Source organism: Stylophora pistillata, chromosome 6, assembly GCF_964205215.1.
Source record: "Stylophora pistillata chromosome 6, jaStyPist1.2, whole genome shotgun sequence".
Taxonomy (NCBI): domain Eukaryota; kingdom Metazoa; phylum Cnidaria; class Anthozoa; order Scleractinia; family Pocilloporidae; genus Stylophora; species Stylophora pistillata.
This window is the reverse complement of record NC_142524.1, coordinates 2279973-2295806: the sequence shown is the minus strand read 5'-3', so window position 1 is coordinate 2295806 and position 15834 is coordinate 2279973. Positions and strand designations below refer to the sequence as shown.

General features: G+C 39.5%; 2 protein-coding genes across 3 annotated transcripts; one reads left to right on the top strand and one right to left on the bottom strand.

Annotated features, from left to right (window-relative positions):
• The first annotated feature begins 35 nt into the window (after positions 1 to 35).
• On the top strand, positions 36 to 2254 carry LOC111330374 (protein ZNRD2). Its single transcript, XM_022935212.2, has 3 exons — positions 36 to 227; positions 633 to 720; positions 1172 to 2254. The coding sequence occupies exons 1-3, from the start codon at positions 87 to 89 to the stop codon at positions 1411 to 1413; spliced, it is 471 nt and encodes a 156-aa protein (XP_022790947.1). The 5' UTR covers positions 36 to 86; the 3' UTR covers positions 1414 to 2254.
• A 900-nt stretch (positions 2255 to 3154) lies between these two features.
• On the bottom strand, positions 3155 to 14157 carry LOC111330373 (fermitin family homolog 2). 2 transcript variants are annotated; one of them, XM_088725535.1, is made up of 16 exons: positions 13955 to 14155; positions 13634 to 13880; positions 12650 to 13289; positions 10866 to 10899; positions 10180 to 10248; positions 9840 to 9947; positions 8747 to 8839; positions 8232 to 8276; positions 7861 to 7910; positions 7486 to 7535; positions 7323 to 7394; positions 7001 to 7098; positions 6742 to 6897; positions 5868 to 5930; positions 5535 to 5681; positions 3155 to 4981 (listed from the first exon to the last, which is right to left on the bottom strand). In XM_088725535.1, exons 2-16 carry the CDS (start codon positions 13764 to 13766, stop codon positions 4694 to 4696), a joined length of 2046 nt encoding a protein of 681 aa, XP_088581661.1. In that variant the 5' UTR covers positions 13767 to 13880; positions 13955 to 14155; the 3' UTR covers positions 3155 to 4693. The 2 variants fall into 2 exon arrangements, with proteins under 2 accessions (XP_088581661.1, XP_088581662.1); XM_088725536.1 differs by having other exon boundaries at positions 7861 to 7907; positions 13634 to 14157.
• Positions 14158 to 15834: the final 1677 nt, after the last annotated feature.

Below are 15834 nucleotides of genomic sequence, written 5' to 3'. Positions count from 1 at the left end.
AGAGAACATTTTGATCCCAGGTCCTTCTCATATATTTATCCCTGCACATCGCACACATACACCAGATAACTCAAGTTAGAAAGAGAATGTCTCGTCCAGCTATGGATAAGAGCACGCAAGAAAGGATTAACAGAACTCGTGAAAGAAGTGATAAAATAAGTGCACTGATGGGACAATATTTGTTAAAAGGATACCGAATGTTGGGATCCACGTGTGATGTTTGTGGGGTAGGTCTGTCAGTTTAATTTCCTTTTGTAATAATATGATTTGCTAGTCTCAAATTTAAAATGTTTGTTAATACATGAAAATCATTTCTGCGGTTAAAGAAATGAATTTCAAAACGATCTTCGCAGTAATGGACATTACTTAAGCAGTAGTGAAAATAGGGCCTGAAAAAAAATTTCAGGCCTGTGTGAGATTTGAACCTGGGAGCTGGTCATTATGTTGGTTCACAATAAACCCGGCAAGAGATGAGCCAACATAATGAGTCGTTCCAAATTTTGTCCGTTTCTCTATATTTGCATAGGCCCTTGCCATAAAGGTGGACATTCAAGGCAAGGGGTGGGTGGTTAAAAAAATTATTTAAATGGAATGTCACTGACAGTACCGCTGAAGTGTGGTTTGGTTCATAGAATGTTCTTCTAAAGTACCGTGACCAACAAGATTACTGTGTAGCTTGTCAAGAAGTTGATGCACTGCCTACAGGTACCAGTGATCAAGGTAAAGTGGAAAACCAACCCAATGAAGATCATGTAACTAAGATCCCATTTGATTACTTTGCTAGCTCCTTTAGCTGGGAAGATGGACCAAATGCTCTGTTGTAATTGGTTACAGGCTGGACCTATCCATGGGGCCTACACTTTTTCCTTGCCCTCCCCCCGCCCAAAAAACAAATTCTTTGGTAAACCTTTTTTTTTCATCAGTTTTTTTCAGTAAAAGCCTGTTTGTTTGTTTGTGTGATGCAGTGGAATAGGATAAGAATAAAACTTAACTGTTATACAGCTATATCCAAAGTTCATTTGTTCCTGCAAAGCACCAAAATATCGCCTATCAGCACAATAAAACTCCAGCAAGGTTTTAATGCTATAATTATGCCAATCACCATCCTTTTTTAACTTATAGTGTGATTTTCATGGAATCTTTCATGAGTGTTTTTTCATTTGCTTTAAAGGTGAGCTGCCGGCATCTCACCCACCAAAGCAGGATTCTTGTGAGATTAGAGCTCCATCTAATCCTGTGAAGTCTCCCCTTAATCACAATCCTGTTGCCATAGCTACTCAGGCTGTGAGTGACAAGATAGTGTGGGCCAGTGAAGCACTGTCCAGTTGTCATTCTACAGGAGAGTGCCAGCAACTTTGTGAACTGCTCAAGACTTGTGCAGAGACACTGAAAGTACTGAAAGAAATTCAATAGTAAATGATGTACTACAGCACAAAGAGGTCAACAGAGATTATAACCTTTGGAAATGATAATGAGGGTTTTGTGGTGTTATTAACATGTGCCCACATGTGCTAAAGGCAAGAATCTATGGCAGGGTGAGAAAGCACTCCCTTAGGAAAGAACTTCAAATTAAAGGATTGTTAGATGCCATTTCCGGTGTGTTGAACCCTCGAATGAATGTAAAGCTCGTAGTTCAAATTAGTCAGGACAATCGACTGGCTAACTGCACCCAAAACATTGTGAATTCATACGATGATCCTGGCCCTCTGGATAAAAAAGCCTGAGATACCACTGAAAAACGACCGTGGGTAGTGCCACAAAGCTACTGGAGGAGGAAAACCGTCTGTTTCTTTGTCAGACAGACGTTACCAAAGACAAGAGAATATTAAGCGAAAACGTGAGACTGAGGATGATGGCCGAAAACGGTTGGGTTGATTTTTCTGTGTTACAGAGGCATTCCCAGTTTTCAAGAGGATGTGTGTTTGAGTCTATATAACAGTTTTAGATTATGTATATTTAAACGTCCTAATGAAACGTTCAGCAAATAGAGTCACGCAAAAAAAAGGAAAGCTTTTACTTCAAACAAATTAGAGTATCCACTGGAACGTTCCAGTTAGTATTACTTGGAAAAAGCTTCTTATCTTACAAAACCCTTCTTACCATCATTTAAGGGACCCGATACTCGATATTCGATACAGCTTTTCATCCTTCTCCATTAATTTCTCACTTAAAGCTGAGAATTTTTGTTATCTGAGTCCACGAACTACCTTGTTTCTTCCCATAGCAGAACAAATAAAAATATCTGTACAATTTATCGAGATTTAACGATCTTGAATACTGCTGAACAAGTATAGCCCATGGGATGCTGCGTGTTTCACAATGTTAACGACAGTTTCATTTTCACTAAAAGAGCAGCGAAGGCAATGCAGAACATTACTCTTGTCTAAACGTGGGAATAAACTTTAAAGACTAGTCTCGAAAACCCAAATAAGACCGCTTTGAGGGAATCGTATCTCCACTGACGAAACGCCCTCGGTAAAAGCGTTAGGCGCGTCCGACTCCCAACGGAAGTTTGATTACGGACGCTTGCGTCCATTTCGAACACTCCCGTCCGTCTTCGGACGACTGAGTTTTAATTGGAACGCGTCCGTCTGTTTCCAGAGGATCCCGTCGGATTTCGGACTACGCGGTGGGAATTACCCAAAAATGTTCCTTTTTTTAAACCTGTTTAGTCACAGGCGACCCAGTTCGTGCTAAATAAAATCTTGTTGCTCCACGCCTAAGAGCTCTTTCTGTGGTTAGGGACGGCGAGTAGCAACCAACACAACGCAGATGTTTCACAAGTCACAAAAGGCCCAAGATCGCAATGAGAAGAGTTTCAGATTTACAAGTGGATTCTACTGAGACTCGAAGTAAAATTTAATCATTGCTCCGCTGATTTCTGATGTTACCCTGACTTTTCTGGGCAAGCTATGATTTCCAAGCTGCAACGGTCATGGAGATGGGAATTTAACAACTTCACAAGTAAAGTTCAGCTGAACGTTTTGCCGAGAAAAAATAAGCAATCATCAGTGAAACCCTCCTCCATCGTGAGATTGGGTGCATGCGGTCTAAAAAAATAGCTGCTTGAAGACAAATGCCTGAACCAAGTTCGCGTTATCAGTCTTCAGTGACCACCTTCCTAACAATGACAATGAAGTGTTGACCTGCTTCGTTTGTGTTGAATCTGTGTAGTTTTTATTCTGTATAGTATTTATTTAACTCATAATTAATTTGTACATGGTATCATGTCGCTCAGTTCTTGACATCATATCAGTGATTGCACTGATGAACTGCTTTTGTAAAGGGAAGTCAAACGCTATTAGTATCAATCGTTTGAACTAGATACTAAGATTTCCTGTTACTCTTCTTTCTCTCCTAACATAACAGAGGCAAAATTAGTGAAAAATGCATATTTAAAGAAACAAATCAAATACAAATTCTGCACCGTTGTGTTCACTAGACCCCTTAATAATAATAATAATAATAATCTTTAAAGAAGACATGCACTAGATCATTCATTTAGCTGTTATCGGTTACCTCTCTCACCAAGATACAATCGAAAATAAATCTTAAATAATAAAAAAAAAAAAACGTAACGTAAAAAAATATATGTGGTGGTGATAAATGCATATTTAAAGTAACAAATTGATTACAAATTCTGCAACATTTTGTTCACCAGACCTCTTCATTTAGAGGGAATTCATGACCTCTCTAAGTTAGACAAAATCGAAAATAAATCTTAAATTCAAAAAAACGTAACGTAAAAAAATAAAGGTACCTCTCCAAAACAAGGCGATGAATTACTCTTACATTAATACACGCAACCGAATTAATACCTTAGGAATAAATCATCCGTGGAAGACGAGAAGAGTTTTTCACATTTACAGCATGTACCCACTGAAGTTGCATGAAAAACGGGCTCTGCTACAAACAACAGTTCGCTTAATATCAACCCACTTGCGATAGACGTTATAATACACACATAAACTAAAGATAATTGCTATATATTAACGGAATATAATTACAGTTTAATCTTGTTATTGACCAGTGTCAAAACATTTTTGTGACCATCAAGGATGTGTGACATCTCCAATTGCAGTCCAATCGGAGTCCATCCCGAGATATTTTATGGACAGATACTACGCTCTGTTTTTGATTGTCTCCACCCATTCACGGGTAGAATGGTATCGGTTGCTCCCAGATCAACCAGACAGATGACACAACACGAAGCTGTTTAACTCCAGATAGAGAATAACATGATAGAGCAATTTTCAATTGAGTATTGATAGCGATACGAGATCGCATTGGTTTTGCATTGCTTCGCTCTGTGATTGGTCCAGAACACTTTCGTCACTCTCAACCAATCAGATGCAATACTAAAACCCATTACCACTTGGTTAGCCACGTTTTCCAGCGCTTTAGGCAGTTTGGTTGTTTTTACTTTTAGTTCTCATTGGCTCCCGGAAGTATTTCCTTTCTACAGGCTGACCAATGAGATTACTTTGGCATGATTACAGTTTCACGACACTCAAACGAAAAACGCTCTATACCTCAAACGATCCGTTCTGCTATACGAAGAGAGATACATGGTTTTGCCCGGCGACACAAAAATTCAAACAAAAACCAGATGATTTGGGTTACAAGAGCCCAGAGAAACATAGTCAGTTGTTTCAACTGTCCATAAACAGAAATGACTCGAAAATGAGGCAGACTAGACCCAACCCCCGGTCAGCTTAAAGAACAGCTCCTCGTTTGATGGCTGATTGACATCTTTTCTCATTGACATGAAGATGTAACCTCCAATAAATTCGTGAATGACTTTAATGTCTGCACTTGTGCAAGCGAATGTGATGGTCTCCCCTTCACACTGAACAACCATTTCCCTGGTTTCCCAGTTCACGTTCCAAGCTTTCATCACACTGTATCTCCAGGTTTTTATCGCTTCACGGCTCGTCGGGTCGATTCGCATAATTCTGTTAAATGCGATTCCAAGGATTTCCTGAACGAGAAAACATGAAGTCAAACTAAAGTACAATGAAAGGTGCAACAAACTGCTTTAATAATGATTTGTTAAAAACAAATAAATACAGTAAGCCTCGATTTAACGAAGTGCCAAGGGACTGGGGAAATTGGTTCGTTATATCGAGAGTTCGTTACATCGAGGTTCTGTGGCATACATTTCACTGTGACTTTAGCCGGGCTCAAACTGAAGTATCGTTCGTTATACCGAGGACTTCGTTACATAGAGGTTCGTTAAATCGAAGTTCCACTGTAACAACAAAAATAATCACAAATGCAAGTTCAGAACAGAACAAAGAAAACGAAAATCAAAACTAAACTGTATTGGAACTGTTCTAGCAAGAGTGAAGAACAGTTCCCCACAGAGTGTTGGCAAACTGTCAGTGGAGTAGAGCTTCCTTCGCCATTCTTAACAAGAAAGTAAACGATTCTACCCTCTTTCATGACAAATGCATCTTATCTTTCTTCAAAACGAAAAAATGCCGAAATGCTTTTCAGTTGCAAAGATAATTACTCTCATTAAAAACAATTACCTCTTTCTTTGAGCCGCGGAATTTAACGACAAAATGAGAGAGACCAAATTCTGGCAATGCCTGCCATTGTCTTACATACAGCATTTTAGACTCAACCAGAGAGCTTTTGTTCAAAGAAGAATGCGCTTCAAGGATACGAGCAGCGATCTGAAACAGAAAGTTGGAACCAAAAAATATCAATGCTGTAAAGGAAACATAGACTAGCTGTATATTCTGTCAGTGTTTGAGTTTCCGATGTCGATAGTAAACTCGAAAACATTGCTGCAAGACGAGAGAGGGGGGGGGGGGGGGAAAGGAGGCTTGGCGGAAACAAAATATTGGAGGTGACAGTACCTGCTTTGCTTTGTACTTTTTCAACATTCTTGGCCCAACGAAATCTTCAGGTTGAATAGGGATCTGAAAAGGCGAAAGATCACATATCAAAATGTTTATTAAGGGCCGACCATTTAACTATTGAGGGGGGGGGGGGGTTGGGTGGGTGATTTTGAAAAAGAATTTCCTGCAAGCACTTGTTGGAAGAAAAAAATTGCATGCAGCCCAAATGTAACAGAAAAAAAATTCTTGCGTTGCTGTAAGATAGAGAAAAAAATGTTGAAAAAAATATCGTGCAGAGCATTTTGAACGGAAAAAAAATATCCCGCCCAGCAGATTGCTAGAAAAAAAATTATTGATGACCAGAAATCACCCACACCCCCCCCCCCCCCTTCAAAAGTTAAATGGTCGGCCCCTAAGAGAGCGCTTTTTCAAAGAGAGGAATGAAACCAAAGCCTGCGACAGTGGCCAGTCGGAGCGACTCCACGGAAAACTGTCTGAATGGCGGGAAAACACGGGTAACCACGTGACCATTGGGTTTAGTTTTTGGTTGGTTAAGTAGCGCAAATTCCCTCCACCAACCATAGGGCTAAGTCAACCAAAACCAAAGGAATCCCGTAGAGTGCTGATCTATTCAAGTCTTGTGGGACAACTGAAGCTAGTGGGTAAATTTCAATCCTTTACAGAAACTTTTCTTTTCTTCTTTGTCTCGTAAATGGTTAGAGAGAGCAAACGGGACAATTCAAATGATGCATGAAACCATTGTTTACTTTCTTTCTCCACTTCAAACGCAAATTTTACCGGTACACCTCGTCTTGCCGTACTCAACCCTTCCCCCACCCGTTCTGTTTTCCTAGCGCATGTCAAAATATACCAAGCATAGAACAAAACTCACTTGTCCAGGACTGAGGGGTGTGGCATCCCCCTTTTCATGCTGCATGCTGAGGAAGGCCTGGATACCAGAGACCTCTGCATCATACCCAGCATCTGCCATAGTCTTCCCCTTAGATGCCAGACGACAAGCTGCCATCCATTTGGAATACTGGGATTCCTAAGATTACCAAACAAAAAAAGCCATTCAACAATCAAACAATGTGGCAACTTTGAAGAGAGTTAAGGCTATATTCCTGAGATGTGATAAACTTTTAACTTACACACGAGCAGCAGATTTCAATATCGTCTGATTCTTGGAGCTTAATTTTGATGTTAAATTTCTCTTTGTTAACATTAACATCTGGAGTGATCTCACAACCTAGAGGGAAACAGCAGTGTTGCACTCAGTAATCAGAAAATTCTTTAGAGCTAATATTACTTCAAATGCATAGCAGTGGGTTCAGAGAATTGATGCCTGGATCTTGGAAGCAAAAGCGTTAAACAAGAAGTTTTGAAGAACAAACATTTACTAGATCCCCTATTTTTTTATTACTCCTGAAGGGTTAAGAGATAAATTAATGATACTTCTCTCACGTTAGTTACCTCTCAGGTTAAATTTTTGAGATGGTTGACCAAAAGCTTCCTCTTGAGATTTAAACAGTGACAAGATGGTGTCTGCAAGGGAAAAAAAAACATTATATAAAGGCTGAAAAGGATGTTAGAGAAATGTCTAGAGAAAGGAGATGTTGATCTGAAGGTACTGTACCTTTGAAGACAAACCAGTACTTCTTTTTCTTTGAACCAAATGTTTTATGTCTGGGAAAGAAAAAAAAAAAAAGACACCACCCTTAAGTTAGCTCATTCCTGACCCTTCACACCCCAACATCAGCATGTACATTCTCCCTACTGTTTTCTACACATACCCTTTGGCAATGACTAAGGAGAATTTGTTTAACAATCAAAACTTGGGTTGGTGATGATTTCCTTTATTTTCATGATCCTTCTGAATGATTCAGCTGTGTTATTGTAAGGAAAAATTACATGCTGATGACTCTTAGGATTTAGAGGATTCAAATGATAGCGTCATTTCGGAATGGAATTTTCTTGTTGGAAAAAACACAACAGAATCAGAAACACTTACTTCACCAAATGAAGATAATCTTTTATTTCTGGAACTGATGTCAGACTCTGCTATGATACAAACATATAAATGTATTGATATTAAATTATTTAGGAGTGAGTGCCAAGCTATTCAAACAAATTTAAAACAAGCAGTAGATTTTTGTCTTCCTATCACAAGAAAAATTCCGTAATCCTTCTCATTGACAGCTGGCAGTAAAAATGTTTCATAAGCTATGCTGAAGAAGGTGAATGGGAAATATGAACTCAACTAATGGCTCCTGAATGAGAAAGGACACACTGAAAAATGTTTCTTCTCATTCATTTAATTTTAAAGAAAGAACAAATCACCTGCACTGTGTAAAAGCTACAAAAATCTGAGACTGTGAATACCTTTTGGTGCCCTTGAGTGGTGAGAGATGAGCCTTCGAGGGTTGCCTTAAGAAAAAAAAGATGCACTTATTATTAGTTCCAATACCAAGATACCTGGCTATGTTAAAAGGAAATCAGCAGTGTAATATATCACTACATAATCAATATTCCATACTACTCACTGAATTTTGGAAAATCAATAAACTCATTTTTCATTTCAAATACAATTCACTACTACATCACCAACATCAGAACAATTTCACAAAACAGCTTGTTAGGTGGTTCTAGGGTAACCAAAAAAACATCTCTTTACATGAAGTTTTTATAGCAGTTTGAAGTGTTCTAACTAAAGGTAACTGGAGATCAGTCAAAAGCTTTCAATCTTTTTTGGGCTTTATCTTTTAAAATTATCATAATATTGTTGACACTGAAGCAATGTGAAACCTTAAATTGCACCCTTTGGTAGATGTATGTATATATGAACTATTATTAAGGGCATTTATAGATAAATGAACACAACTGTTGTTAATAGGAACCTGTAAATCATTGAGTGCTGCATCTATGTCATCATTGTCATCATCACTAGTTGGTTGGTTCTGTGGTGAAGTCGAGGTTAACTTCACCTGAAACTGATAAGCAAGCAAAGGAAGAAAAAGGTTAGCAAGATTAATCAAGTGATTTCTTGATCATGGGACCAGTTGGCTAAGTGAGATAAGTAACCAAGAGTCAAGGGGTTAAGTCTGTGATCAGGCGAAATGGCCCCAACTGCTAATTAGTCTCACATCCAGGTGGAGAAGTAATACTATCAGTTGCTTTGTGTCACAAATTTAACTGGGATGAGTTGTGGCAGTAGGTACGTAGGCAGCCCTTCCTCAGAATTTACTGATAGCTCATTCATTTGATACCCATTTGCATTCCTGGACGGGAAAAGACTCTGTAAGTTTCTTACCCAAGAACACTACACAATGACCTAACCAGGTCTTGAAAATAGACCTCTTCTCCCAGTTGCTACCTGAATAACCTTAAACCACACATCCACCTTGAGACAGGCTATGGGTGTTTCAAAAAACTTGACAAGAGATGTGTAACAAGCTCTAGATGTCTACACCACTTGACTAGAGAGCAGACTCAGTTCTTTCTCAGTGACTTGTTAAACTTGTCGCTAATTGATGAGCTTGGGAAAGCTGGTGCCGTAAAAGTTAGCAGGGAAGGAGCCCAGGGAATTCCAGGCACCACAGGCAGGTCTCCATGGCAACCCAGCAAGCGGGAACCACCCCGGCAGCAGCCACTAACAGGCACCGTCACACTGAAACCTGTCTAGTGGAGATACTTACCATACCCATTACTTACCTCTGCGGTTGAAAATGCCCTCTGGGAGGGAAGGGTGGGGCTAATGAATCTGCTAAAATTCACTAAAATGGGCAATGATTGCAACAATCGATAGCGAGCAAGGCTAGCGTGGTTTGTCCCTGCGAAATCCAGGGGGAACCCGCAGAGCATGTGCGAAACTACACGGAACCGTTGGCCGTATTAGCTGGAGGTTAACCTTGCCTAAATTATATTTAGCCTCATGAAATACTCAGGGAAGGACCTCAAAATGTTTAAATGGCCATTTAAAAATATTCTAACCTGTATGGCAGCAAACGTCATCATCTCTTCCTCGGTACATTCTACTTCCTCAGTCAGGATTGACCATTTGGCTTGTTCATACAGTTGATTGATTCTCACTTCATCAACCTGTAAATGTTATTAAATAAATAAAAATTATCATTCATTACCAATTACAAATTCATCACAACTACAGATAGAAATTTTTGAAAATTATGCATAAACATATTCTCCCCATTCTAATTTTTTTTTTTTTTGGCAAAAACAAACCAAAAGAAAGGATGCTCAGCATTATCTGTCAGATCTGTACTGATCTGTTATTGTTTTGACATAAAGACTTCAAAAACAAGTTTTTACCTACCTTTGGGTTTAAGTCAAAAAATGCATAGTACTTATATCTCAACAGGAGGGTGGAAAATTCTGCCACATCCTGTAAAAACAAAGTTGAAATAATTGTTAGTGTTTGAGGACCTGACTAGCAAGAGTTGTATATACACCACTACAAGTTACTGCAGCATTTTCATCCTTTGTTCTTTGTGAGTGAATAGCAGCTAATTTCTACTCACAATGTCACCTCTGAATGACACAGTAAGGGTAAAAGTTGGTGCGCAGAATAAAGCTCAATTGGTTAGTGTGCCAGATTGTGTTGTGAGGAAGGTTGAGGGTTCGAGCCCCGGCTGGACCAATACTCATGATCTTAAAATAACTGGGGAGAATTTGCTCTCTTTCTATAACAGGAAATGGATAGATATTCTAGTCTTCTCGGACAAGGACGAATAAACCGTAGGTCCCGTCTCCTGCAGGGTTAGGGGTAGGAGACGTTAATTTCCCACGCACGAGACTACTGTGTGGTGGATGTCCTCCCCTGGGGTGGGATGGGTGGGTGTTGGCCCTGAAAAGTCCCTATGGGGAGTGGTCAATTAACCCATGCATGTATGTATGTATGTATGTATGTATGTATGTAGATATGTATGTGTGTATGTATGGAGAATATGCATACTGATATTAGGGTGTGGAGTGTTAACATGTGACAGGAACAGATCATACCTGTGCCATTAAAGATCGTGAAGAGTCCATCCATCTGTCAAGAACAAGAGAGAAAACAATAAATATAATCAACACAAAAACAGGCACATAGAGTTCTCGCAATTTTGCTTTTAACATAAAACAATTTTTATTTAACAAACCCAAAATGTGATATGAAGATGTTGTTCTATGGAATGAAGCATTCACAGACAAATGAACCAAACTGTGAATGAACGAAATTTAAAATCTGGCTGCAGGAGATAAATTTCCATCACAATCCCAATCTCCTTAAAAATCTCTTTTCTACAACACCAGCTCATTAATAGACTTGTAACAATAAACTATTTGTACATTCTTGTAATTTGACAGGTGCCATTATCTTTCTAATTAATTTTTATAGTTGTGTACAATTATTCCCGTGGAAATCTCTTAGCTGACAGATTTTGTTTTTTGGAAGAGTGAGCCTAGTCCATAATTTCATTGTTCAAAAGAGCAGTGTAAAGTAAAATGCAAAGGTTGTAATTTAGCTGAAGAGTTCTACAATCTGCTATACCAAAAGAAGTTCCAGTCGTTTCGCACCCAAGGTGTTTTGTTACAACTAGGTAGATTCATTCCCAGCCAGTTGCATTATTTCATGACTATTAACACAAATAAAGTATGTTTCCATGTTAAACATGTTTGAAGTAAGAAGGGAATAAAAGAAATATGAGAATATAACAAAGGGAGAAAATAGAAACACACTTTCATTAGCTGTTGCTATTTTCCTTGTTTAGACCACAAGCTTACACAAATGGAATTTTTCTGGTACCTTACTATTTAGACTCTACTAGCTTGTTGTGCAAAACAATCAACTACTGTTCATGGACGTGCACAAGAGTATTTCAAAATGAATATATATTGGGATGGGTACGAATGGATCAATGATTCAGGTACGAACTGACTCAAACCGCGAAAGAATTTACTTAAGTCGAGTACAAAACGACTGAGTATGCAATGACCCTGGGTACAAAACCACCCTGGGTATGAAAGGACTGGGTATAAAACTAAGGAGCAAGCCTTAGCAAGATGTAGCTTGCACTTGTGTACCAAAACAGAATCATACCATTTATAATCATGGCTTAAAACCTTTTTCACACACACAAGATGTAAACATGTCAAATTAAACTGTCACTGTATGTTCAAGGCTTTAGAAATCCGTGAGGTCTGTGAGCATTGGATTACTTTTCCATAGCCCCATTGTTTGGTGAAGGAGTGGGGATTTGAAGAAAATTAAATGGAGGCTTCTCAAAGGTCTAGATTGCAGAGTCATATTTAATTAAGTTTTCTACAGACTGTTGGAGACCATTGTAGTCTGAAATCTAGTAGATTGATGTACTTTTACAACATTAGGCAGGCTCTTCAATTTTTCGGACCAACATTCAAGGTCTTACAATAACTGAGGAGAATGTACTATCTTCCTATAAGAAATGGATAGACATTCTAGTCTTCTTGGATAAGGATGAATAAACCGTAAGTCCCATATCCCGCATCTATTAATTAGTTAATTTGCTTAGGCTGGGGACGCTAAAGAACCCACTCACGAAATGACTGTAATGTGGTCTGGCCTGTTTACTGGGAATTGGGGGGAGGGAGCACCTTCAAATAAGTTCCTTTGATTGTTTGTAAACTGCTGATGCAGTACAGCCAAAGTCCCCCGAAAAGTGTTGTGATGCGCATTTGATCATATCCACATGTAACTTGCGCAATATAAATATTAAATTATTATTACTATTATTATTCCTCTTATAACAAACAAACAACCATACCCTTTGTTGACAACTGCTTTTTCTTGTAGCGTTTTGGGTTTGAATAACGCTCCAATAGCTTCCATTGATGGAGACACTGGGCTGTTAACTAAAGATGTTGATTCGATCGTTGCACAAGGCCCATCAGACGTAAAACTTGAATAACCAGCCGACCCCGGTGGTGACGGGCTAAGGGTGCCATTCGGTGAAGAGTAGCCATGCCTGGGAAGCGAATTATAATTCGGAACTGTTAAACTATCCTTGCTTCCTCTCGTTTTGTCGTCGCTATTAGTAGATAAATTGTCGTCCGAACTAAGCGAAGACTGCGAATGCCTTTTCTTTAATTTACCACGAAAGCTTCTCCGGCCCTCTTTTCTCAAACCTTCGTACGGTTTCAACAAAGAGAGTTCTTCGGGATGCCTGATTCCAAGTTCGGCACAAAGTTCTTGCACAGCGTGAAAAATAGGCTTGGAAAAGTCTAAGGAGACTTCAACGTACTGCAAGTCAGGTAACTGAACTCGAACTTTTTTATGCGTTGGAGTAAACTGAAGAACCGCATCGCCCTGAACTCCGATGGTATCAAGAGTCAAGCGAGGTTTAAGTAGCCATTGTCGTTTTTGAGGCCACCATAAACCATGATCGGACCAGTCAGCTGCTATATCTGTAAAAATATTAATAGACGATATGAAACTAGAAGCACATCGTTAACGTAAATAGTGCTCCTTTTCCGCACGTTCAAATGGCCGTAGCTTGATAGTAATATTTGCACATGTACACCTCTATCTAAATCGCTTTGGATGCTCATTTGCTTTCGAATTCCAATACATAACAAGAGCTATCGCCTAAAATGTCTCCGTCAGTTACATCTTGACAAACAATGAGAAGTCACGAGACAGTTTTCTTTCGCTATTGCTCAACAGAATTACATGTTTAACACGACATAATCACCACACCCGATCAAAAGGTTATGCTATGGAATCACAGGCGCGCCGTTATGACACTTACCGAGCCCTTCAACGAGGTCCAGCATCAATTTGCCAACATGAGTTTCTCCATTCACTTCTACCGACTTTTCGGTGCTTAAATTTGTTATGAAAACCGACAAATTCCATTTCGACTTCTTGCCAAGGTTGCTCATGGCTTATTGTGAAATATTTTCGCATGTAAGGCGAGGATTCAGCTGTCAGCTTGTCCAAGCGGTCACAATGAACTTTGTCGTAAATCGAACGAAAGATCAGTTGTGACAGGAGTTCTATCAGTTAATAGAGAATACCGTTCAGTGCTCACAAACCAAAATAATAGCTGATGATGACTTCCGGTCCTTACCCAATCTTTTATGCCATTTTTTAGCGACGACTCAAGTATGACAATATATTACTTCGAACACAGAAGGAAAGCAAATCGCTAAATTAATCCACACCACTCTTGTTCGTGACCTAACGCCACCGCGATTGACTCTTGATCAGCATGATTACAACACGTGACTTCAAGAACCCTCTTCGGGATTTTTCGGAAATCTTCGTTGTGGTAGACAACATCCGATTACCTCTGTCGATATTTCTCGTTTATATTCGCATTTTACCAAATTTTTGGCCACGCCAACATTCTGCTAATTCCAACTCCCTTAATAGGAGTCAGTGTATAAATACTGATCATATCACCGGATGCAACGCCCTGGAAGGACGCAGAGTTATTACTTGCTTGTTTGCCTCTTTGCATGAGTGCTTTTCTAACCGCAAGCTAAAAAGAAAGGACTAAACAAACACTGTTGTGAGGTGACCCAGAACGTGGGTGAGTGGACGGAGGCGAAATTAGCCTTGCATGCGTGACCTATCGTGCAGGAAGTGGAATAATCGAAAGCAATACGCGCTGAAATGTGCTTCCCGCTTGACTGAATATTCCCTCCAGCTCCACCCACTCACCGCGCCCTATGATACGTCAGCCAGCCAACCAAATGATTATCTAGACCTTGGATTTGTCGTTTTTGACACTGGATCTAGAGGAAAAGCCTATTATGGACGGGAGGGTCTCTAAAAATATAATCTTTAAGTATAGACCTAAAAAACTTAAATAAGCGCAAGGTTTCAGTCCCGTTTTGAATCGGTGTTCCCCCCCCCCCACTCTACCCTCTATAGAAATAAAACCAAATATAAACTAATTATTAAGAAGTCAGACATATGTTTATTTTCTTCTTTCTCCTAGGCAGTTGGACCTCACAGATTTTTCTAAACGTGTAGGTTTTTTTAACTTCCTCAAGGAAATGTATCCATATCAGCGAGAACTTCCAGGTCCTCGCAATTTCCTCGTGTCAGCTAAGGGAAGTGATAAAATTCTTCGTGTCAGCTTAGAGAGCGATATCAGTGGATATTAGAACGAATTACCAAAAATACTGACAAAAGGAAATTGGAAGCGAGGTATAAATACGTACTAGATATAAGGATCCGTGTTTTAAAATACTGAAAGATACATTTCAATGACGTAAAATGTTTCAGATCTAAGGATTTAAGTCTCTGTTTGTAAATAGAATAAGACAGATGTCATATATGAACTTTCTAATAGTTTTCGGCTCACCACAGCGTCACTGTAGCTCAGTAACAGAGTGGCTCGTGACAAGACGAAAAAGACATCTCCCGCTAAGTCTCTGTTATTGTCGACCTTGAAAAATTAAGCCTTAATATTTATGATCGTCCACGTTGTGTGACTATTTCTAGACATCTTTAGTCGTACTTTTTTTCTTTTTTTCGGTTTATCATAACCTCTTTAGTGTTTTCCACATACGCCAATCATCCCAGACTTTTTTTCTTCTGCAAAGGGCAATTCTCTTACACGCCAAAATGAGGCCCAAGAACGACACAAAATCATTTTCACTGCTTGCCATACAATCTTAGACATAAGAGTTTCGAGATAAATCAAACATCATCCCATACTTCATATTTTTCTTCTCCCCTTTCCTTCAGACTTAAAAATGTATCGACATTGTCAGAGGAAGCCGGAAGTAAGCTGTGGGATTCTTAGGGGGGCAACTGGGTGGGACCGCTGCCATGAGATTCTTAGGGGGCAACTGGGTGGGACCGTTGCCATGGGATTCTTGGGGGGGGGGGGCAACCGTTGCCATGCGATTCTTAGGGAATTCGGTTTTCTGCCATGTAATGGATCTCCTCGACATTTCTTTACGATGTCACGCAACGCTCTGGGGAATCGTTGCG

What these genes read in the sequence shown, in the direction of transcription:
- LOC111330374 (XM_022935212.2), top strand. Translation starts at nt 87, where the DNA reads ATGTCTCGTCCAGCTATGGATAAGAGCACGCAAGAAAGGATTAACAGA. An exon ending in CCACGTGTGATGTTTGTGGG is followed by an intron (nt 228 to 632) that starts GTAGGTCTGTCA and finishes TTTGGTTCATAG; the next exon opens with AATGTTCTTCTAAAGTACCG. An exon ending in TACAGGTACCAGTGATCAAG is followed by an intron (nt 721 to 1,171) that starts GTAAAGTGGAAA and finishes TTTGCTTTAAAG; the next exon opens with GTGAGCTGCCGGCATCTCAC.
- LOC111330373 (XM_088725535.1), bottom strand. Translation starts at nt 13,766, where the DNA reads ATGAGCAACCTTGGCAAGAAGTCGAAATGGAATTTGTCGGTTTTCATA. An exon ending in GGACCTCGTTGAAGGGCTCG is followed by an intron (nt 13,290 to 13,633) that starts GTAAGTGTCATA and finishes ATATTTTTACAG; the next exon opens with ATATAGCAGCTGACTGGTCC. An exon ending in CACCCCTCAGTCCTGGACAA is followed by an intron (nt 5,931 to 6,741) that starts GTGAGTTTTGTT and finishes TCGCCTTTTCAG; the next exon opens with ATCCCTATTCAACCTGAAGA.